Here is a 24,489-nt window from a genome sequence, read left to right as displayed (position 1 = left end):
AATTTGCTGTATGGGTGTTCCTGAAATTACTACAGCCCCTGTGAGCATTTTGAGGTAACTCTTACCTGTTTTAGCTGGATCAAAATGTGCTGTGTTAAAGCAGCCGATATCAAAAGGAATATTTCCCCCCAAGGAAGGAGCTAGTGGAATTTCCACCTACACAGAATGTATTAACTTTTTGTTGCGCAATTACCATGCTAATGATTTGCTTATTTTACCACAAAGAGCCAGTCTTGGATAGGACTTTCATTCATCATGCCTTTCTGTAACTCTCCTAGGAACAGAAGTTGAGGCATGATTCTGGCTTTGGGGGACGTTTTCCCAGAGACACAGGCAAGAAGGCGGGAAGGAGGGAAGCCGGGAAGATGAGGGATGGTGAGGGGAGAGAACGTGTGCGGCCACAGTTCACAGGTGGCCCTGTTGCCCTGCCCACTGTCTCATAAGTGCCTGTGAAGAAACTTTTCCAAGAAGTTTCCCTCTTCAGAACGTCCCTTTAGCCTGTAGGTTAGGTCTGTGCTTCATTTACACAAGGGAACAAACATATGCCAGCAGTTTGGGCAGTGGTGGCCAAAGTCTGGTGCAACATAAGGAAAATGAAGGGAGCTGTGTCTCAGAGGGAACCAGAGGAGCCCTTCTGTCCCAATCTGCTTCTAGGCTTCTCTGAGTTCCCTACCACTTTGTTTATTATTCACCAAGGGGAAACTGGGGAGGGATGTGAAGTAGGAAAGAATCCTAAGCGTAAATTAGTGGTGTGCCAAGGTTGGAAGGCGTGAATGGAGAGGAGTTTTCTCTGCCCATTTTTATCACCTCACCCCGCTTAATCCTAAGGAGGGCCCCTCCCCTTTCTTTGCCTTAACAATCAACTACAAAATTAGAATGGCTGCCTTCATACAAACACAAATAACAAAACAGAAAGAGCCTCAGCACCCCCATGCCTAGAAAATAATACATAGGAGCCCAGGGGTTTGCTGTCAAAATTAGCACAGTCAACAAGGGAAAACAGCCCTTACATTCACTGATATGGTAACATTATTGTCTGACTACTCAGAAATTCTACCGATACCCCCTTCCCTCCCAAATTACTTTAGAGTCCTAAAGAAGATACTACATATGCAGAGGCATTTGCTGTCACCTTCTGAAACTTCTTGCCGTCTCCCTTCCCATAGTGGCAAAACCCACCAGCAACTCAAGAGCCTGAAAAGTCTATGAATGAGAGCTCGCTCCTACTACATGCTGCTGGGGGTCAGACACTGCACCAAGGGCTGTACTCTGATTGTTTATTTAATCCTCAGAGCCCCCAAAGGTAGGAATGTCCATCATTCCCACTTCACAGAAGATGCTTCTGTTGTACAGCTAGACAGACAGGGCTCCCATTTTACAGGTCCCTTGCCTGAGGTCCACAGCTAGGAAACGGTGTGACCTGGACTTGAACCCAATCATTCTGATAATGGAGTGCTTGCTCTTTGCAAGTACTCGAAACTTTTTGACAAACCAAACCCAGCTTTGCTTTTCATCATTCAGCTGATAGACACTTCCAGCTATGTACGTGAACTCCAAGCTGACCACAATTTCTCATTTAGGACAATGCATCAAAAATGAGAAAGGGGCTTATGCAGAATCTGGCTCAAAAGTCACTGTTTATCTTTTTCCTTGAGGCTGTTTAACCAAAGCCTGTTCATTTGTGCTTATTATTGTTTCTCTGTGATACATTATTTCATCGGCACCATAGAGCCAGTGGTTTCATACGGTTTTACAGGCCAGTTTACAAAGTACGAATTTTGGCAAGGAGAGAACATCTTCCTGCCTTGTCTTCTTGTTTCAACAATTGGATACAGATTTAAGCCACCACGGATTTTACCCAGTATACTGGTTTTTAATATGTGAAAATAAGGTATTATCAGTAGAATTAGCTATGTTTTTTAAAAATGGATACTGAATGTATCTAGTATCATCTGTAAATCATCTCTGGTTTTCTAAGAAGGCATAGTTCAGAGCTACACAGTTGCAAAAGAATATTTTTGGCAAGAGATGATCCAGTACATTCTGCATGGGTATCCTAACAAATCAGCTGTGCCTACCCAGTGAAATACCTTACTAAGAATTCTTAAGAGCCATTTTGTTCTGCTTTATCAAGAGAGAGTTTTCTGTCAAATTCGCTTTTCTTTTAAAATTTATAATTTATCCCCCGCCCCTCCTATTTTCGACAAGGATTTGAGGCAGTCTGAGGTACATCAGTTAATCAAAGTGGCCCAGCCTCCTGGGCCTCAGCATCATACAGCAAATGCCACCTGTAAATAATCTTGCCTATTTGATGTGTCTTCTATATTACACTGCGGGATACACAGAGGAACTTGCTTATGTACTTTATCTTGAAAAATGAGGCAAGCCAGGAAAATGGGGAGAAACCTTCGATAGACCTTCTGGCAAATTCAGTTAACATTTATTGAGTGCTATACACCAGGTACTGTGTTAAATGCCCTCACACGGTTTCACTCACTCTATTAGGGGATCTTATAAAAACAAGAGGCAGTAGGCAATAGGAAGCTCAGTCATCCCTACAGACTGTGATGCCAACATAGAGGACTGGGGCACCGAGGAGGGGAAGCTGCTGCCATGCTGGCCATCAGAGTCGCTTCTTGCTTTGCTCAGTCCTATCTAGAGAGTAATGCCTGTCGTATCGGACCCAGTCAGAAATATCTGTTGCTCTGTGCTTGAAGAGTCTCAAGCAAAAATGGAGTAAGGGAGGAGAAAGCAAGCAAGCTCTGGGGGTGGTGGGGATCATCCATACCAAGTAGATTTTCTTTGGGTCTCCTTGCTCTGTTAGCACAGCTTAAAAACAGATATTTCTTCCCAATCTTGGCACCTTCCTGAGATGCTGATCCTCAAAGTAATTAGTTTAGCGTAACCTCCTGGCTCTTAATTGACGAGAAGGGTTCTTGAACCAAAAAAAAAAAAAAAAAAAAAAATCCGTAATTGGTCAGCAGTTCTAGAGGGGGCCTAAACAGATGACAGAGAGTTCAGGTAGACCAAATGCCAAGGAAAAAACTCCTGAAATGCTGTCAGGCAGACGGATTGCTGACGCTCAGGCTGCACGCGTGCATCTTTGAGCCACTTTGGTTCCAAAGATGACGATTTGCTTTTTGACTCCTTCCACTTTATTTATACAGCATAGATCATCATAGAATGATATAAAGGCAAAAACAAAAATCCACACAAATTTCTACAATAAGCGTTTGTTACTTTTGTAATAGGAAAACCGCACATGTGTTCTCATTTGCAAATGTCTTATTTAGAGATGGTCTAAATTTAAAGGGTAAATTGTTCATAGAGGGAAAAAGAAGGAACACTGGTGTGTTGTTGATATGCTACTAAAAAACAAACACACCAACCTCTCCAAAAGGTCTTTTCCCATTGCAAACTATGGCTAGAACTGGCTACACGTTTTCCTAGTTTGTTTATGCATATAATCTAAAAATTAACAAAACACAGAAAACCTTAACCTCCTTCCTCTCTTATCTCCATAGCAATTCAAAGGCAGTGAGGTGGCCATTTGTGGGTGTCCCAGCTGGGACAGTACTCAAATGCCATTAAAGCCTGGGACCAAAGACCCAGACACTCAGTTTTGTGAGTCTTTTTTACAGGAATTCTTCTCTCAGTAAATGAACTCATGCTAAGTGATTATAGACTGAAGTATAGCTCAGAAAGATAATTAATTTATAATTACAAAAAAAATGGTCAGGGCAACTGGAGTCTCTGTAAGCTCTTCCTAGAGGCAGAACAACTTTGAAGAAGACAAAGGATAGCCAGAAGAATCCTGGGGGAACTCAAAAGCAAGGCACGGGGTTGGGGGGTGGTAACTGGATGATAATAGTGGCAGGTAGTCAGATTACTATGGTCTGATCCATTCTTTTGCATCCTAAGGATTGACTTGCTAAGTAGACTATAATGCTACCTTGGGTGGCCAGGGGACCCCCTGCTCTATACAAAACTGGAGACACGTTCGTGTTCTTTAATACCAATAAGCCTAACCACTGTGATGACCAGTTTTCTCCTGTTAACATATCCTTCTTGGGTGGCTCTTATCCATTTGTTCAGGCTTCGTCTTCCGCTGTTACCGTAGTATTCCTGTCAACCCATTCTGATACTACACCCAAGACACTGAATATAGGCAATCATTGACACATAGCCACCTAACATAGGATGCTTCTATGAAAGGATGATCTAATTACTTCCTTAATTAACTTTTTGTTAGATTAGATTACATTAGATTTTTCTTTATTCTCTGGTGGAACTTAAAATTCAAGTTGTGGTTAGCTGGATGTCTCTCTTATGTACTTATAGCTACCCTGTGAATATTCATTTTAATGTAATCATATTAAATAACTATAGTCCTCTTTTATTAAAAAGAGAGAGAGACAGCAAGAGTTGGATTATTCAGTGATTTTATGATGACAAAACATCCAAATCATTTTTCGAAAAAGAAACTTCTATCCATGCTAATTGACTGGCAGTGGTTTTCTAACATAATAAGATAGTCTTGTGTGAGGTTTCTGGATGTGTTTAATTATTCTATTTATGTCACTTGACAGAGAGTGAGAGAAGCCTTGATCAATTTATTTGGGTGCGGAATTCAGTTTAAAATGGATCAATTTATACACTAATATGTATACAATAAATAACTAAGGAGAACCTACTGTATAGTTCAGGGAACTCTACTCAGTGCTCTGTGGTGGCCTAAATGGGAAGGAAATCCAAAAAAGAGGGGATATGTGTATACATATGGCTGATTCACTTCACTGTACAGTAGAAACTAACACAACATTGTAAAACAACTATACCTCAATAAAAAAAATAAATAAATAAAATGGGTCAATTTAAAACTTTGAACCCATAAAGGAGAGTCAGTTATTAGAATGCTAAAATGACACACCTTATGGGGTCATCTCACCAGTGTGAGGCGTAAGGTAACCAGATATTGTCAAAAGAGCATGAGCCTGGAGACAGACCGGTAGTGATCAATCTGTGTCTGTCTCGCACTCTTTATGGGAAGATTTTTAACTTCTGATTTGATTTCACAATTATAAGGCCATTTGTGTTTTGTCCCTGTTTCTGTAGTTTGGCGGATGACCAAAAAGCGGAATAAACAGAGTTTCCGCCCTCAGGGCCCCCTCTTTTCCACGCCCTACCCTCTCACAATGCACACCACTTTCCTAACCAGGTCCACCGCCTGTGGGACGCTCTCAGCACAGTGTAATAAGCCTTCAAACATCACTCTTCACAAAAGAAGACTGCCACCATTAGAGGCCAACCCCAGGCAATTTGGGCTCTGTTGGTGGGAAAGAAAAGCAATCTTTAATAAAGGCCATTAGTTTCATGTTTCAGTCAGTGGTGAAACAGGCCAGGCGGAGGTGCCATGAAACGCTGGAAAGAGCCAGAATCGGGGGAACCACGTGACTGGTGCGGTTTCAGCCTGTAGGCACAGGGATGACCCAGGGCATGACCCTGGGCAAATAGTCTGGAGACTCCAGGTCGTAGGGCTCCAGCCCCACAAGCTGGTATTGTGGGGAAAGGCTTGCATCTCAAAGATGACATGAAAATAAGAGAGGATCCTGCTAGCTGAACTTGGAGTAAGGAAGGGGGCATGGCTCCGCGGAGCAGGACCAGCCCCTAGTGTCAGTTAGGACCAGCACATATTCTACATCGGCACTGCGTCTCTGTCCTGTGGATGCGAATTTGCCAGAGGGAAGATGTACCTGGTCAAATCATCCTTGCTGAGGCGCTTGCAATTCTATGAATACACTTTTTACTAATGAAGGCAAGAACGATGCTTCCACCTTGTTCTGTGTTTCATGCTACTGTCCTGTGGTTTTACATGTATGTCATGTTAGAGCCATGATTTTTGGTGATTTTTCTCCATCTCTGACCATTTTCCTTTTCCTTTTTCTAGAATGATTAATCAAAAGTATTTACTCACCAAACATTCATTGAGTTCCTGCTCTATGCAGGCCTTCCTAGAGAACTGAGAAATGAAATAGTCTTTGGCATCTGTGAGATAATAGAAATATATATATGGGTCTCTGCCCACAGCTCCTGGCACAGAGCTCCTAAAACCCTTGCAATTTCCTAAGTGATAAGAACACTACTAGCATCTCTTGTTCTAATATTTAGTCGTTGACCCCGTAACTGACACAGGGCTCCTGACACCTTTGTAAATTCCTAAGTCAAAAGAGCACCAGGAATGTCTTTTGTTCTAATGAGGTGACTCTGGGTGTGCTCCTGGATAGGGGTTAGTCACCAGAAAGACCAAGGCATGATAGAAGCTTGGAATTTTCAGTCCCACCCTCTATTCTCTTGAGCAGGGAGAAAGGCTGAAAATGGAGTAAATGATCAATTATGTGTTCATGATGAAGCTTCCAAAACTGCCAATAATATGGCAGTCGGGGGCTTCTGGGTTGGTGAAGACGTGGAGGGACAGTGGTGAACCCAGACAGGGCCCTGAAGCTCCACACCGCTTCCCACATACCTGCCCTATGCATCTCTTCCATCTGGATGTTTATATGTATTCTTTATCATATCCTTTATAGTAAAGCAGTAAATGTAAGTAAGTGTTTCCCTGAGTTGTGTGAGCCGCTCTAGCATGTTAATCGAACCCAAGATGAGGATTGTTGGACCCTCGATCTATGGCCAGTCAAGCCAGAAGCACAGGTGACAACCCGGGCCTGTGGCTGGCCTTTGAAGGGTGGAGGCGGCCAGGTTCATGGGACTGAGCCCATAACCTGTGGGATCTGCTGCTATCTCCGGGCAGTAGTATATGAACTGAGTTAAACTGTAGGACACCCAGCTGGTGTCAGAGAATTGGTTGGGGGGGAAAATAGCCTCCACACAGTTGGTGACCAGACGTGTCAGAAGTGGAGTGTTCTTGGTGAAGGTAAAGAGACACACAGGAGGGCTTCCCTGGTGGCGCAGTGGTTGAGAACCTGTCTGCCAATGCAGGGGACACAGGTTCGAGCCCTGGTCTGGGAAGATCCCACATGCCACGGAGCGACTGGGCCCGTGAGCCACAACTACTGAGCCTGCGCATCTGGAGCCTGTGCTCCACAACAAGAGAGGCCGCGACGGTGAGAGGCCCGCACACCGTGATGAAGAGTGGCCCCCGCTTGCCGCAACTGAAGAAAGCCCTCGCACAGAAACGAGGACCCAACACAGCCAAAAATAAATAAATAAAAATTAAAAAAAAAAAAAAAAAAGAGACACACAGGAAAGAAAGACATAGTAGGGGAGAACTGGATTTTTCTCCTACTCGGGAAGGAAAAACCTGAGTTTTTCCTTTATAGCACTGAATTATTCATTCATTCAATTATAATTCCTTCAAAAGTATGAACTATGTGCAGAAAGTGTTTAAGGAGGTTAATAGCAATGGCTCTGGGTTCCCACTGTCTGGCCTCACATTCTGGCCAGCTTATTAACTTTTTGACTCTGGGAAAGTTAAGTTTTCTAAAGCTAAGTTTCTTCATCTATAAAAGTAGAAAAATAATAGTAGCTATCTCAAGGTAGTTGTGATTCTTAAATAAGATCTTACTCATGAAGCCTCTGGCCCATATATAGTTGAAACTAAATAGATGTAAACCATCCTTCATAAAGTACTAGGAAAGATTACATTCATATAATATTCTAGAAATGACGAAATGTAGTGATGGAGAACAGATCCATGATTGCCAGGGGTTAAGATTGGGGGGAGGGTGTGATTCTAAAGGAATAACATTAGGGAGTGTCCTTATGGGGATGGGACTCTTCTGAATCCTGATTGTGGTAGAGGTTGCATAAATGTATACACATGGTAAATTTTTATAGTACAATAACACCCTCTAAAAAAGAATGCATGTAAAAACTGGAAGAAGATCTGTAGTTTAGTTAATAGTATTATACCAATGCCAGTTATGTGAGATGTTATCATTGGGGAGAGCTGGGTGAAGGGTACACAGGAACTCTCTGTATTATTTTTCAACTTCTTGTAAGTCTTAGATTATTACAAAATGAAGAGTTAAGAAAATTATAAAGCACCAAGAGAGATGTGATGATACAACAGAGAGGGAACAGTCTGATCTTTACCTTCATGGAACTTCCATTCCGCTGGAAAGAGAAACTATTAATTACACCATCAATTATCTAATCCTAATTACACTTAGTGTTAGAAAGGAAAAGCATAATATGCTTTGAGAGCACATGCAGGGAAAGGGGGCCCGAGTCTGGGGCAACTCAGGGGAGGCTTCTTGGAGGTTATGACATTTCTGAACCACCTCTATGGTAAGGATGAGCTGGGAGGGCTGGTAAAAGGCATTCCAGGCAAAGAGAGCAGCACATGAGGGGGACTTGGGGTGGAAGGAGCCCTCCAGCAGCTTAGAGGGGCCAGCAGGTTAGAAGGCTTGTAAGAGTCACAGCTAAATGGGCTACTGTTACAAGCAGAAACCTGTAATGGGTCAGGGAAGGAAATAATTACTCCGGATAAGAGACTGGGGTGGGGGAGGGGAGGAAACAACTGCACAATGAGAGTAACACTGATTGAGCTTGGATTTTGAAAAAAAATTGTAATGAGTTTTAAGCTATGGTTATAAAAAGCACAAAGGAATGGGTACTTGGAGGTGTGTGGTGAGTTTGGAAAATGACACATAGTGTGGTGATTGGGTTCCTGAAAGGAGCTGGCAAGGGACTGCAAAGAGAATTTGGGGCCATATCACAAAGGGAGTTTGGATTTTATTCTTTTTTTTTTTTTTTTTTTTAATGTATGGAAATGTAATCAACATTATTCTTTTTATTTATTTATTTATTTATGGCTGTGCTGGGTCTTCGCTTTCTGTGAGAGGGCTCTCTTCAGTTGCGGCGAGTGGGGGCCACTCTTCATCACGGTGCGCGGGCCTCTCATCATCGCGGCCTCTCTTGTTGCGGAGCACAGGCTCCAGACGCGCAGACTCAGCAATTGTGGCTCACGGGCCTAGTCGCTCCGCGGCATGTGGGATCTTCCCAGACCAGGGCTCGAACCCGTATCCCCTGCATCGGCAGGCAGATTCTCAACCACTGCGCCACCAGGGAAGCCCTGGATTTTATTCTGCAAGCAAGGGAGAGCCATTGGAAGCTTTAAACTGGGAAGTTCTTGAATGTTGTTATAACAAACATTTTATAACTCTGAGGCCAAGATAAAGTAGAAATAGAGTTAAGAGGACACTGAAGCCAGTGGGTCTAAACAAGAAGCGACCACAATAGTCCAGGACAGGGACAGGGACACGGTGGCCTGCAGCTGGGGTAAAGGCAGCTGGCGCTGGGAGCGGGGAATGACAGAGGAGCCTTTGTGAAAGTCAACTCGACAGGCAGTGGTGATCTCGGATCCAAGAGCTTCACGTCTAGTCATTTATTCCCCTGAGGTTCTCATATAGGTGCAAAAACCATTAACATAACATGTCCATTGCAACGTTATTGGAAATTGTAATAATTGGAACGAACGTACGTATTCATTAGTGAGTGCTTAAGTAAATGATGGTGTGTAGCATACAGTGGGGTACTATGAAGTGCTTCAGAAAAATGGGGTATCTTTTAAAAATATTTTTAAATTAAAAAATTGCAGAAGACTAGGTATAGTGTGACCTAATTTTGTAAAATACTGTATGGAATGCATTTTAACTGCGTGGAAAAAAATCTTGAAGGATATACCTGTCCTTTTGGCAATGACTCACTACTGCGGGGTGAGATTGCAACTAATTTTTGTACAATTCTTTATGGTGATTGATTTACAACAAATGTTTTCATATTTAAAAATATCTGTCTGTTGCACTTTTACATGAATGGCATGGTCTTGGATTGGGGTCCCTGTGAACAGCTCTGAGATGGAGAGTGCGTGCAGGAGGGGGCTCTTGGGAGATATACCTGTTAGGAAGTGAGGAAGACAGCATTGGGTAGAGGGAGAAGATGACCCACCCTGCAGCTGTAACGGGCATCCTGGGAGCTCTTAGAGCAGGGATGACCCTTCAGAGTTGCCTTAAATTGAGGCAAAGGGGCTGGGTCTTTGTATCCTTGCATCCGTAAGTCATTGGATTTAGACTGTCCCTGGGGTAGGGGCATGGCCTTGAGCAAAGCAGTTCCTTGCAGCTGAGGGCAATTCTAATGAGGGATGCAGCTGACAGTGGCCAGCAACTGATATTCCCAACATCTGCAGGATGGATGCATGGACCCTGAAGAGGGAATCTGGGGTAAGTACTACAATATCCACTACAGTTAATTGATATAAGTATAAAATTTATTTTCTGATTTTGCAAAACTTGCCTAATTACCACATGTAGCTTTCATGAATACAAAGATAAAGGAGGAAGAAGGATGATCTCAGTGCAGAACAAAATTCAATGAAATGAAACCTTTTTGATTAAAACAATCTTAGCAGTTAGGAATAGAAAGCAATTGATTTAACCAGATGAAGGGTGCTTCCTCTAGCCTACCCTTTCTTTGAAGGTGGACCAGGCCCCTCAGGTTCAGGACCCAGTCCATAGATTTGCATGGGCCCAAGGCCATTGTCATCCATCTCAGTGGCCACAGTTCACAGAACACTCAGATTCTGGTGTTAGCGTTTGCCTCCAGGGCAGTCCCAGTTTCTGTGTTTGCTACTGTTCTGGTTTTTTTCCTTGTTCTTTTTTGTCTGTATGGTTTTTTTGGCTCCTAGTGATTTCCCTTCCTTTCTTGTCCGCTCAGCAATACATTTGAAAGTATATTTGTCGTAATTTATTTAGCACCTAGTGTTTCACAGCAGGAAGGTTTCTCAGTGTACCTAGTCCACAGGACTGAGGAGAGCTAAACCCCCATTGTCTATACCAAAGGCAGTTTTTCCTTTCACTGCTTATAAAGCGACTTTCAGTTTTATGTGGTTTTATTTTTTATACTTTATTTCTTGCCAAAATTCTACCCATTCACTTTTATCCTCTTCTCTCACTCTATCTTCTCTTCTTTAAGTCTCAATTTTTCATCTCTGACTGCTTTTCTTTAATGGAGAATTATTTGATCATAAGTTAATTAATACATTTTCTGGTTTGTATTGTTCAGTTACCCCCCGCCCTTTTGGTCATATTCAGCTTTATCTCGCTCTCTTTTTTGTGGTATCTCTTTTTTTGTGGTAATGTAATGAATACATTCCATGCTATTTCTTTTTTAATGATTACTCATCCTTAAATCGGTTTGTTCTTTCTGAGCCAGCTATTTGTGAAAGGCTAGAACTAGAGACAGGCTAAGGAACTGAGTGAGGGCAGCTTGAATTTCTGTCTGTTTCCCACCACTGCCCTCCCCTGGAGAATGGTTTCTTTCTGGGTCTGACTCATTTCTCTCTCTTTGACTCATATTGATCACAGCCCTGTCGTATGGTGACAGAAAGCTTGGTCTTCATCAGGTGAGCAGGAGAGGTCCATTCGGGCTGGTTACCACAGATCCTGTCTTGTTTACCTCACATGCCCACATCCTGCTTCTTGCAGAGATGCCATGCTTGCCCACTGCCTCACTGAACATCATCACCTCTGACCCCTGAACGTTTCCCCAGGGCTCCCATACATCTCAGAGCTCTGGTTCCCAGCAAGGGTCACAGGGTGTCCCTTACAGTGTGTCACCTGTAGCGATCTCTTTGTTCTGCTCGCCAGACCAGAGAGCCCTTGGATCTTGTTTCTTACATTAGTGTCTCCCCCTGGCCGTGTTCAATTTCCCTAACACTTGGCAGCCAGTTGAGAAGAGTGATTATTGGATTAGGGATGTTCTCTGCTTCCATTGGTTTCTTTCTCTTTCTTATTCCCCTTATTCTTGGTTGATTTCAAGAAAGAGAGCCTTTAGTCTTCCATCTTGATCTAGAAATTCAGGGAAAGATTATTTTAAGATGATAGAAGACTTAAACAGGTAAAAGAAGAGCTAACAGATAAAAGATCTGAGAAGGGATGAGCTAAAAGAAAAATCTTGGAAAGAAAGGGTTATCTCCTCACAGACAGGAGGACACAAAATGTGGACAACATAAAAAAGAAATCTTAGGTCAATGGGAAGAAAATTGAAGAAGTAAAAAGGTACTTGCTTCTCTGGGAGATGTGGGGTCTGACACATATAAGGAACAGCAATGCACCTTTATTCATTTTTTCAGCAAATTTTTACCATAAACATGTTATATGCCAGTTAGTGGGGAAACAGCAGTAAATGAGACAGAGAAGTCCCTACTTCCTGAGACTTCACTTTCTCATAGAAGAGCCAGACAGTGAACAATTGAACAACAAAAAGACTATTTTCTATCAGGGTTTCTGATAGAAAATAATGGAACAGTGGTGAGGCTTCCATGCTGTCTAAAGTAGACCTGAAGGAACAGAGAATCCAGCCATATGAAAATGAAGGAAGGACATTCCTGGCATAGAGTAGAAAATGCTGTGGTTCTGAGGCAGGAAAGCACATGATGAGTTTTAGGAACAATCAAATTGCCAATTTTAGCTTAGGGAGCAAGAAAGAATACGGTACAAGTGAAGGTTGGAAATATAGGCAGGCATCAAATCATGCGGGCTCCTGTAGGAGCTGGGCTTTTATTCTCACATAATTACTCAGTCAGAAAAGATAATTAAGGACCTAAGTGTGGATAAATATGGAGAAATTATAAATTCTACCAAAAAGATGAAAGCCATGAGAAAGGTATAACATCAACATGTGCTTTAGAAACTCTCTAAATGGAGATTCTGGTTTTAAAGTAATTTGAGCAGAATGTACAGCATAAAAAAATATAATGTAACTCACAACCTCATCATTACAGTAGAGGAATTCTTTGTCACACTTCTAGGAATGAGTACTAGAAAAAAATTGTACTCTGGAACAAAAGATACTATAACATTTCAGAGTGCCCTATGCTTCCCTGTGCATTTCTGAAGTTAACAGTATGGCTGAGGGAAGTCAGCCAGAAGGAGAGCACCTGCGGACTCAGGATCTTCTAGATGTGCAAAGTGGGAAGACAAGGGCCATGTCAAAATGAGGCATTCACTGCATGGAGGCCATCAGAGACAAAGCCAGCTAGCATCCAGAGCACACAACTTACTCTCATGCTTTGTGCATTTGGAAAGAGAAATCACAGCTGGAAACATGTCTAAATGTTACTTCTCAGCAACAGTATGACCTTGGAAAGAATCGATGGGAAAGCAGATCATGAAAAGGAAATCTAGAAGCAAAGGAGTAGAGCCCAAAAGAGAATTTAAATGTTTTCCAATCAGTAATTGGTAAAGTCTGAGTACTAATAGATTTGTTTTAAAAGGGAAAGCAATTCCATAAACTCATGTCATGTTGAAGCTGAAAACTTAAAGATGCATTCATTTAGTTCCTCCTTCCCTCCTTCAACAGTGGATGTTTGAGATCATGCTAAATGGCCTTCACAGACCAATCTACAGATAAGTGACTTTTTAGCCTCCTTCAGGGTAAATGTCTCTGTGACATCCTTTGCATTCTAATTGGTGTTACTCAACTCCAAGGAATTTCCCACTGATCACTAAAGCTTTTTCTTAGAAGTAAACTAAAGCTGATTAGCTTCAGCTTCTACTGGACTCCATATGAGAGACTCCTTACAAAAAGAGGACAAAGTATGAATCCAGTTTTCTTTTGTGTTTATTTCTAATCCTTCCGGGGGGTTCAAATGAGGCCTCAATAACCACTGTAACACAGGTGTTTTGTCTGGGAAGCTTGAAGAACTCGGAAGTGACTGTGCTTCTCCCACTCTCAGTTCAAGTACAGTATTCTGGTCCTGGCAGCACAGAAGCAGCAGGTGTGTGCTGGGGAACAGCTGGCTACCAGTCCTGGACAGAGAAGAAGCTTCTTCACAACAGTAGGACGTTTCAATATCACTTAGCCTGTCCAGGAGAACCTATTTTTGTTCATATCCATGCCCTGGTAGTAGAGTTCAAACTTATTTTGGGTTTGCTGATGACCATACCATCAAGAGGATGTCAGTGCAGGAAGCCAAGAAGCTACCATCTGTGCAGCGTTTTTATCTCAAGAATTGTTTAGAAGGCTGATTACTCAGTTAGCTGTACCTCTTGATCTTCTAGTGTTACACTGAGAAAGGTGACTAACACTTTCTTGAAAGTCACTTTGCTTTTAATAACCCATATAATTCCGTCAATCTATGGTAGGGGTCAAAGGATTGGCCAAATTGCACTATTAAGTATCGACCCCACAATGCTTTATATGTGGTAGGGACACCATGAATGATCATTCCTGGTGAACAGAAAGTTGCTCTCCAGAGTGATGTGCTGGCAAACTTTAACAACCAGCTCTCTAAGGATAAACTACCTGATTTGTAGCATTTGCTGATTTCCATAGCAGAATATTAAGAACAACTTTATAAATTCAAAAATTTAGATGAAATGGAGAAAATCTATAAAAGGCAAAAATGACTAAAACTAACTCAAGAAAAAATAGAAAACCTGAAACCTCTATACCTATTAAAGAAATTGAATTCACAATTAAATCTTCTCACAAGAAAACTTATAAGTCCAGATGATGCCACTGGAGAAGTATATCAAATAGGTAAGGAAGGGACTTCCCTGGTGGCGCAGTGGTTGAGAATCCACCTGCCAATGAGGGGGACACGGGTTTGAGCCCTGGTCCGGGAGGATCCCACATGCTGCGGAGCAGCTGGGCCCGTGTGCCACAGCTCCTGAAGCCCGCGCGCCTCAACTACTGAGGCCTGCATGCCTGGAGCCCGTGCTCCGCAGCGGGAGGGGCCGCTGCGATGAGAAGCCTGCGTACCACAACGCTCGCCGCAACTAGAGAGAGCCTGTGCGCAGCAACGAGGACCTGACACAGCCAAATAAATAAATAAATTAATTTAAAAAAAAAAATAGGTAAGGAAGAAATAATACCAACCTTGCACAAAGTCCTTCACAAAATAGAGGAGGGAATACTTCCCACTTTATTTTTTGAGGCCAGCATTATCCTGTAACCAATATTAGAAAATGATGTTATGGGAAAAAAAAAACTAACTAGACATTGATATACTTTATGAATAAAGATGGAAAAAATTCCTTAAAATATCAGCAAGTCGAATCCAATAATATATAAAATATTATAAAATAAAAAATAAAATAATTAAATTTAAAAAAGATCATCATAATGACCAGGAATTAAAGGTTGGTTTAACATTAAAAATCAATTGCTATCATTCATCATATTAACAGAATAAAGGAGAAAAAAATATATGGTCACCTGAAGATATGCAGCAAAGCTATCTGAAAAAATTCAGCACTCATTCATTACATACATAAATTAAGAATAGGAGAGATTTTCCTCAACTTGATAAAAGATACCTAAGAAAAACCTGCAATTAATATTAAACTGAAATGTTGAGAAACTGAACACTTTCCCTAAGTAGGGAAGAAGACAAAGATGCTCACTCTTCATCACTTCTGGTCAACATTGTTCAATAAGAAAAGAAAAAGAACTAAAAGGCATACAAATTGTAAAGAAAGAAGAAAAACTGTCTTCATTTGTAGATCGTGTACATATAAAAACCAAAATAATTTATAACATAACCACTCAAATGACTAAGTGAATTTAGCAAAGATACAGGATACCATGTCAATATACAAAAAATCATTTGTGCTTTTATATGCTAGCAAACAAAGAATGTAAAAAAAAATTTAATGCTATCTACAATAGCAGAAAAAACATAAAATGCTTAGTGGTAGACTTAAAATATGTGTAAGAGCTGTCACTGAAGACTACGAACATTGAGAAATTAAAGGTCTTAATAAATGGAGACATAAATTATGTTCATAGGTTAGAAGACTCAATATTGTTAAGATATCTTTTCTCCTCATATTGAATATATTGATTCAGTACAGTCATAATCAGAATTCTAGGGGGATGTCTTTGTAGAAATTCACAAGCTGAGATTCTAAAATTTAAATGAAAATGCCAAGGACTTAAAATAGCCAAAACAATATTGGAAAAGAAGAGTAGAAGCATATGGTAAGCAGGAATCTAAGATGGCCCAAAGATTCTGCCCCCTGCTACACGGGCCTGTATAATCCCCTCCCCTTGAGTATGGGAGGGGACTTGTGACTGTGATGGGATGGCGCTGTCATGATTAAATTACATTATGTGGCAAAGGTAAAGGGATTCTACTGATGGCTCCATCCAGGATTGAAACGGTTTCATGCCTGTGTATGGACACCCAGGCCACATGTAAAACTTTGGTTCTCATCCTACAGGAGTAAATACCCCTTAACCATCTCTCTGGTCAAGGGATACAAACATTTATTGCACAGTCAGTCTTCCAGGGTCAGACCTGAGAAGGAGACCCACACAGGCCCTGAGGCATACTTGTGTCTACTTAGGCAGGAAATTCCAGGGTCATGGTTTCCCAGGATGTGGTTTAGAAGGGGAGGGGGTGCAGGCTCTGGGTAGACCAGCCACTTGGACCTGGGATTGCCTCACTCCATGGCGAGGGAGGAAGCTCCAGGTGGCTGGAGCAGAGCCTTCCAAAGCAGGACATCTCAAACATTTACATGCATAGGAATGACCTCAGGATCTTATTAAAATACAGGATCAGAACATGTCAGGCTGGGACCTGCATTCTGCACATCTAACAAGCTCTCAGGTGGCGTGGGTGCTGCTGATTCGTGGGACCGCACTTTGCGTAACAAGACTGTAAAGCATGGAGCCCACCCAGGTCTGAGGGCAGGGAACACTGATATTCAATACACATGAAGTTAGTAGTGGAATGAACAAACCCAAATTGTGGATAATTCAAAAATTATTTGTTGTACTTGGAAAGATCCTGATGATAGTTAACCTTAAGCTAATAATAGATGTTTTTTTCTTTTTTCCTCTTGTGCATTTATCCACTGAGTGAAAATAGTTGCCCCAAAAGCAGGATAAATAACTGGGGACCCTAATCTGGTATTAAAACTACGTGTGTTATCTACAGTTGCCTATTGTAATTATCATTCAATGTGTTTTATGAATCAGTAAATGTTCATAACATCCTGGGTTTTAAGGGTGAATTTTTTGGGGGTGCTAAGACTATCCGTGTGATAACTGACGTGCTTCTAAAAGCACTTTGGAATCCTTCTGATTACTAGCCTTGAGCTATAAACACCAGGAGTTTTATAAAAAGTGGCAATAAAATATATATTATTAATAAAATGACAGGGCATGGATGACTTACAAGAAATGAGATAAAATTGTTTCTGTTTAACATTCATGCCACATTTTATCATTCCGTAGTATTTATTATTTTGACACATAACTCTGAAGAGACTATGAGACCTCCCTCTGGGATGGTTCATTCCCTTTTCTATGCTACATTTATAGACTATTTACAAAAGCATTCATTTTCTTTAAAAAATATTCTATGGTGAAGGTTAAGGCCTTGGGCCATTCATTTCTTTATTTTATCTGAGCTTCTTCTCTCGCCATTAGTTTGAGGAAAGATAAGATAATAAATTGAGTACTTTCCTTGCTTTTGTTGATGTTGCTGATGGGTCAAAATAAACCTCTGGAATCCAGATGAATTTATGAGTTATTCATAAATTAGGAATCTTCCTTAACTCTTCATACACTCTGCTTCTCAGTGTCGCTAAAGCCCCCGCTTAGGCTATATAAATTAATACATTTGCTGGAATTGTGACTTTGGGACATTTTATAGCAGTGATTTCAATGCTGTGAGTGGTGAAATAGAAACTTGAGAATGTGAAGATTAATTTAAACCACATGATGGGTTCAAGGAAAATACACTACAGCTTCTTGAATGTGTTCTAACACTGTACAGGGGGGAATGGGATCCAAAAAACCACCAATGAACTTTTAAACCCTCTTGAGAGGAATCAAACCAACACACTTAGCCCTGGAAGGGAGCTGTTCCAGATGACAGAGAGATCATCTCTCTCTCCCTCACAAACAGAGCCCTTCGCCTGAGAGAACACAGTTGGGAGATCAAGGAAAGAGGAAGGACCCCAACAGTTACCACTAATGGGTTGAAGTTAGAACAATCTTTGCAGTTATTAGCTGGCTTACTGATTTGTCTTTCATTATAAATTATAGTTTTGTTGGGTTCTTTGAACAATAGATAACCAACAAATTGTATGCTGTGGACAGTTGGTGCCTTTGAAATAAAGGATCTCTTTTTCCCTTCCAGTTCGTTGTAGCGGTGTTCTGGATCATTTATGCCTATGACAGAGAGATGATTTACCCGAAGTTGCTTGATAATTTTATCCCAGGGTGGCTGAATCATGGAATGGTAAGTGGACTAAAACAAATGATTTCCTTTTATTTTAAAAAAAATCTACTAAAGAGCTGTTTTCTCATTTAGACTGTCCACAGAATCTACCTAAATAGCTGTGAATTGAAAATTATAATGAGAGAGTACAGTTAGAGAAGAAAACTGAACGTAAATAAAAAAGGTCTTCTCATGAAATCGAGTCACTATTAAAACTACGTAGTAGATGAATCCATAGTTTACAAGAGGTGTCAGTGGTGTTAGGTATAATACAATTGGCTCACTCCAGGATGGATTTAATTTCTGTGCCATTCAAAGGTTTGTCCCCTGTTGGAGACTAAGGATTGATTCCCACCTGCACCACTATGGACACCCCATGCCTCCTCCACTTCACATCAATGAGATTGTGTTGAAAGTAACCAGTGTACTTGGAGAATTTCCCCTGGAGGAGAGGCAGGGCTGTTACTTTCCGTGGGAGAGTTGCTACAGACGTTGGAGGTGTCCTCAGCAGTGGTTGTCCACCTTGTCAGGGTCTGCCCATCCCAGGGTATTTGCCTGCAGCTGCAAGGTCTTTTCCTTCTTCTCAGTCTAATTCTTTCAGATGCTTTAGCAATGTGTTACCTTCACAAGTTTCAAATCAAATACTTTGGCTGGTTTGCACATTGCTTGACAAGATTTGAGGGTATATTTTCTGCAGAGAAATTTTGTGTCGTCTTCCCTTTCCATCTCTGGAATTGAGCACTGTTTTGTTATTAACTAAGAAGCCTGCATTTTTTGGTTACAGCAATTTTTAGAATGTGTCCCTGGGTGCTCCTAGTGAAAAGGGCAACCCATGACAGAAATTATAGGGAAATGGAGAACTGGAAATCACGCATCTGAGGTCCAAAGTAAGTGTTTCTCTTCTGCCCCCAATTTTGGTATATTTTAAGAAAATGCTGTGTAGTAACAAACAAACATTATTGTACTGAGGGGCATTGACCAAACCTTTTGTAAGCCAACCCCTCAAAAGTAGCACATCTCAGAGAACTGGAATTTTCCTTGAGTCCAATTAGAGCCACACTGTAGAATGATTAACATGGCACCTCAGGTCTAGTTACAAACAAATCAGTTGGGTCTTGTCAATTAAATTTAACCAGGAGCCTGACATGGTTACTCTGCCTCTCTCCAACTTTTTGCTTTTCTTGAATGTGGAAATGCTTTCATAACTCCCAAGTCTTTGCAAGTCTCTGCCCCCAATGCCCTTCCCATTCTTCACTGGGAAACTCTTGCTTATCCTGCCAGCTTGTATACTGTCTTCTTCATGGAACCTTTCCCCACTTTTACAAGCCAAGTTTGCTCCGCTCTTAGCTGTGCTGGCCGCGCACTTTCATATCTCCGTGGTACATGTCCGCAAAAATGTTATACAGCTAGTGCAAAATGGCAGCCTTCAAATCCTGCGTCTCTGCCCAGCCACCTGGCATATAGGAAGACCAGTACATAATCATTAGATTGATGACTAATGCAGTACAGCCAGTCCCCATAATTCCTTGCCAGTCAATACTAATAACTACTATTTTTCGATAACCTACTATGTGCCAGGCTATATAATTTAATTTTCTTAGTGGTTCTATGAACAAGAAACTATTATCCCTTTTACAGATGAAGAAACTGAGGCTTAGAAAGTTTCTGACACCAGAAGGGCCTTAGCTGAGAACAAATGATTGCATCATGTGCTATAGAAGTAGAGCCCTGGGCAATCTGGCCTGTTGTCTACATCCCTAAACTGTACAGTGTTACCTTCTGGCCAGAGAATAAATCACAATCTTTGCAGATACTGGCACTGTCTAATGTTGCGAATGAATGGTTTATTAAGTTTGTATGAAGTTATTAGAACTTCAGCTGGACTCTCCTAATTTTCCCTTGATTCACTTTGATGGGTTAAAATTCTCACTCTTGGAGAAAAACACTACTTAGAAATGCAAGGAGGATTTGAGTGACAAAAATGTTTAGGAAAGGGAAAAGATAAATTAACGAACATGTCAAGTCCTCTCAGATAATATGAGCTCAGTAGATTTCTTTCCCAATGAATTTTGTCTTAGAAAAGCTGAATGACCATTTCTTGGCTTTTTTTCATGTTCCAATTCATGGTTCCAGAATTACTAACAAAGATGTTGGATTTGATGGCTGAGGAATATTTTGCAATGTTAAACAATTTACATTACTCTAAATATGTATATATGAAACTTTAAATACATCATGCATAAAACATGGTGCTAATGCTTTGGATTGGCAATTAAAATATGAACATTAAATGCTGGAATCATGAATAATTTAATCTTTATAAAAATGTGTAATATGACTTATGAAACATCAAAAAATTAAATCAGCATTTTCAGCTTTTTAAAAATTGTATTTAATTAATTATACTTTGTATTTGCCTTTAATTTTAATAACTACTTTTGAATACCTAACTTTAAAGTATGAAAATAATTCATTAAAATTTTTACATGTATTTAATGTTCATGTTTTGATGAAAACATTCAAGTTGTATACACTTTAATTATAATTACATTTTATTTTTAATTGATATTTTAGATTAATACTGTTAGTAGAGCTCCAGTTTTATAAGAATTTCCATTATAAAAACATATTTAGTGAATTTGCTGAAATGAAGGTGAGAAAATAAAATTGGGGGATATTTATATTATACTAAATATTTATATTTGTAATTTATAAATTTTACTACTCATCCAATCATATTATTTTATTTTATTTTACGAAAATATATCTAAGAATGTAGGAGGATAGAACATATTTTATTTAATACTGCCTAGTTTAATTTGTAACCGTCAAATATTTCTGCAAATGGTTTACGGCTCTCTAGGCCTGTTCACTATTATTGCCTGCTTAGATCTTTATAACTACAAGAATTCCAAGAGAGAATGTACTCTGTTCTTACATATAGAATCATATTCATTGTTTGAAGAATCCCAACATAATTTCTAGGGATCCAGAGCCCTGAACCACAGAACTGAGATGCAGTGTATAAGTCTATCAATCATGACACCATTTCAGGAGAATCATCAAGTCAGTCTTGAATTTGCAGCATTCAAACAGGCATAAGAGAAAACTTACAGGGTCTGAAATCCACAGGGGTTTCAATTTTGATTTACACTAAAGTTGCCAAAAGTTAGACATGATTGTAACTAAAGGAAAATATTCTACCTCTTTCTTTCCATTGTCTTCCTCTTTTCTCTCAGCAAGCAATCCTAGAATTTATTTGCAGAAGAGAAGAGGAAATGGGTGAATAGAAGGGTAATACACCCTTGCTGTGTAAACACTAGGTTATCTCCAGGCTCCATTAAAATAGCACACACACACACACCCTCCACACAAAGAATTTTAATTTATTACAACTAAAAATACAAACATATAAAGTATAGCATATTTATTTATTTATTTATTTATTTATTTATTTATTTATTTGATTTTGGCTGCATTGGGTCTTCACTGCTGTGCATGGGCTTTCTCTAGTTGCGGCGAGCGGGGGCTACTCATCGTTGCGTTGCACGGGCTTCTCATTGTGGTGGCTTCTCTTGTTGCAGAGCACAGGCTCTAGGCGCAAGAGCTTCAGCAATTGTGGCACGCGGGCTCAGTAGCTGTGGCTCGTGGGCTCTAAAGTGCAGGCTCAGTAGTTGTGGTGTACAGGCTTAGTTGCTCCGTGGCAGGTGGGATCTTCCCAGACCAGGGCTCGAACCCATGTCCCCTGCATTGGCAGGTGGATTCTTAACCACTGCACCACCAGGGAAGCCCCAGTATAGCACATTTAAATGGAGTCAGTTCAATATTCAAAATCAAAAATTGTTCTGTCCTTGCAACCCTTTTTATCTTTGTATTCCCAGCAATTCAAATAGCATACATGCCCATTAGGCATTCACTAAGTGTTGATAATGTAAAGGATGTTTGTGTATTTGCTTTTGAAACTTAGAAGAATGTCAAGTTTACATTTATTTCTTTCTGTCACCTTTTATTCTCAGTCCACTGATAATCAGACAAAAGGAAAACAGAAGTGATATCAGCAAATGAATCGGAATTTCCAAAATGTAATGAGAGTGGTCACAGATAGTTGTGGTAGGATTCCGCATGGCTGCCACATATGGGGGCTGAGCTTTGGTTTAACTCAATCTAGCAAACATTTTTTGAAAACCCACCACATGCAAAGCACCCTGCTAGGCACTGTGTAGTTAGGGGATGAGAAAAACACATGCAGTTTTAAAGGATGGGAAGGGCATGTTTGAAGTGGATAAAGGTAAGTAAGAAAACAGTTTCCCAGACCAACAGAGTACCCCCAACAGACTGTGTTCACTCTGGCAAGGAGAAGCACTGTTGTTACTCTGGCTTGTTTCTTAGTTGCGAAAGTAGAACTGTGAACATTTCTCTTCTGCTGATTATAATTTTAAAGCATTGTCAATGGAGTAAATACACTTTAAAAACAATAAGTAAATAAATATTTAAACTCTAGAAAGATGGCAGACTCTCAGTGATGCTATAACAGGAAAAAACCAACAAGACAGTATCAGCTTATTGAAGACCTAATTAATGTTTATAAAGTGCTTTTGAGAATGCCAAGCACTGCAGAAGGTTGGGATATTATTATTATTCCACAGATCTTTAAGCAGACATGACCTAGATGTTCTTATAATCACAACAGGAGTTATCCATTCCCCATATAATTTATCAGGAGACAAAAACATAAATCCCACCTCTCATCATGCTTGATTTGTCAGTTGTTCTTGTTTATATGTAACTGATCCTCAAGAGAACCTTAATTTAAGCAAATGTTTATTCTGTTCAATATTATTTTGACATTTGGTAATTACTAAAGTTTTTGTACATCTGTCTTTCCCAGAAAAGAAGGCATTAAATACTGCTTGGATGATCATTGGTTTTGCAGGAACTCAAATTTGACACTATTCTTTTGGTAAATAATACAACTTATAGAAATTTTCCTTTTCTGGGATAAAAAGATTATGCATTTCATGACCTGTGGAGTCTGCCACCCTGATATTGGATATTTCATAGAATAAGTTGTTGGTTGAAAGAAGACCTTCTTTTTCATATGAAAAAACTACCTTTCTCAATTTTCACAATATATTCTAAAGTAACTAGAAGATATCTGAAAATTTTCAAAAATAAAAGTAAGACTGGAACAGAGGTCAGAAATTTCTTGGGAACTTCTTGCTAAGGCTCCCAATGGACCTTCCAAAGAAAACAAATAAGACCCCAAAGAACAAGAAGGAGAGCTACATCCACAGTGAGGCAGATACTTTCAGAATTATTGAATACTGTTCTCGTCTGTAAGCTTTTTTCGTGTCAAATTTTACTGATTTTAGCTTCTTCCATTGTGAATTTTCATTTGTGATCATTAGTTCTACCAAGCCCAGTTCTCCTGTGTTAGATATTGCCCTTCTAAAGTTTGACATGAAGATTCAATTATTCTGTCTCTTTTAAATCAGTAATGGATTTTAAGGTATTTTATTTTAGCTTTTGTCGATTTTCTTTCTTATTTATTATTTCAACTGGAAATATTGTAAATTGAGAAAATGTATTCTTTTAAATGATGTTTGAGAAACCTTTGAACAAGTTTGTGAGGCAGAGACGAAGAGGGTTTTCTGGTTCCACATATGAGGAGCTTGGAAGTTGCAACTCCGTCATAACAGGTAAAAAGCTCAACAGATTGAAAACATCAACAACGCTTCTTGGATCCATATGAGAAGGGAGAACATAGAGCAAACCACTGCCCCAAGGTTAGAGAGACAGACAAGCAAATACAGAGAATAACAACTAAACTGGAGCAGAGTCTCCTGAGCAGAAACCACTGCGGGAACCAGCACCCGGGGAGGGAAACCTGAATGGTAATTGATGGATTACTGGAGGCTCAGAGAGGACAACCTGAGAGTGAAAAAGTCCAGGGTGGCCCAGACATAGAGAGGTTCCCACAATATTGTGAGATTTACCTGCAGGAGCTCAACCAGATTCCCAGAATAAATTTCAGAGAAACATCCCTTCATGCTTCCAGCAGAGGGAAGAGAAAGGAACCATTGTGAAATACATCAGAACACTCAGCTCTTAGCAAAGCCTGACCTTAATGGAAACTAGTTAACCAGAGTCTAACCTGCTGAGGTATCATCAGAGCCTAACTGACCTGGGAGGAGGGACATACCCAACTCCAGCGGGCTCTAGCCTTCCTGTCCTAC

At 40.4% G+C, this 24,489-nt stretch overlaps 1 protein-coding gene across 5 annotated transcripts in view; it reads left to right on the top strand.

Annotated features, from left to right (window-relative positions):
* Window positions 1–24,489, top strand: part of AIG1 (androgen induced 1) — a 230,441-nt gene that overhangs the window by 70,842 nt on the left and 135,110 nt on the right. For all 5 annotated transcript variants that reach the window (XM_057528087.1, XM_057528086.1, XM_057528085.1 and 2 more), the window contains exon 3: window positions 18,173–18,274. In XM_057528087.1, coding sequence (XP_057384070.1) covers window positions 18,173–18,274 — 102 coding nt within the window. The remainder of the gene's footprint in view (window positions 1–18,172; window positions 18,275–24,489) is intronic.

This window comes from Balaenoptera acutorostrata, chromosome 14 (assembly GCF_949987535.1).
Source record: "Balaenoptera acutorostrata chromosome 14, mBalAcu1.1, whole genome shotgun sequence".
NCBI lineage: Eukaryota > Metazoa > Chordata > Mammalia > Artiodactyla > Balaenopteridae > Balaenoptera > Balaenoptera acutorostrata.
Note: the sequence above shows the minus strand (reverse complement) of the source record. Positions and strands in the feature narration are given on the sequence as shown.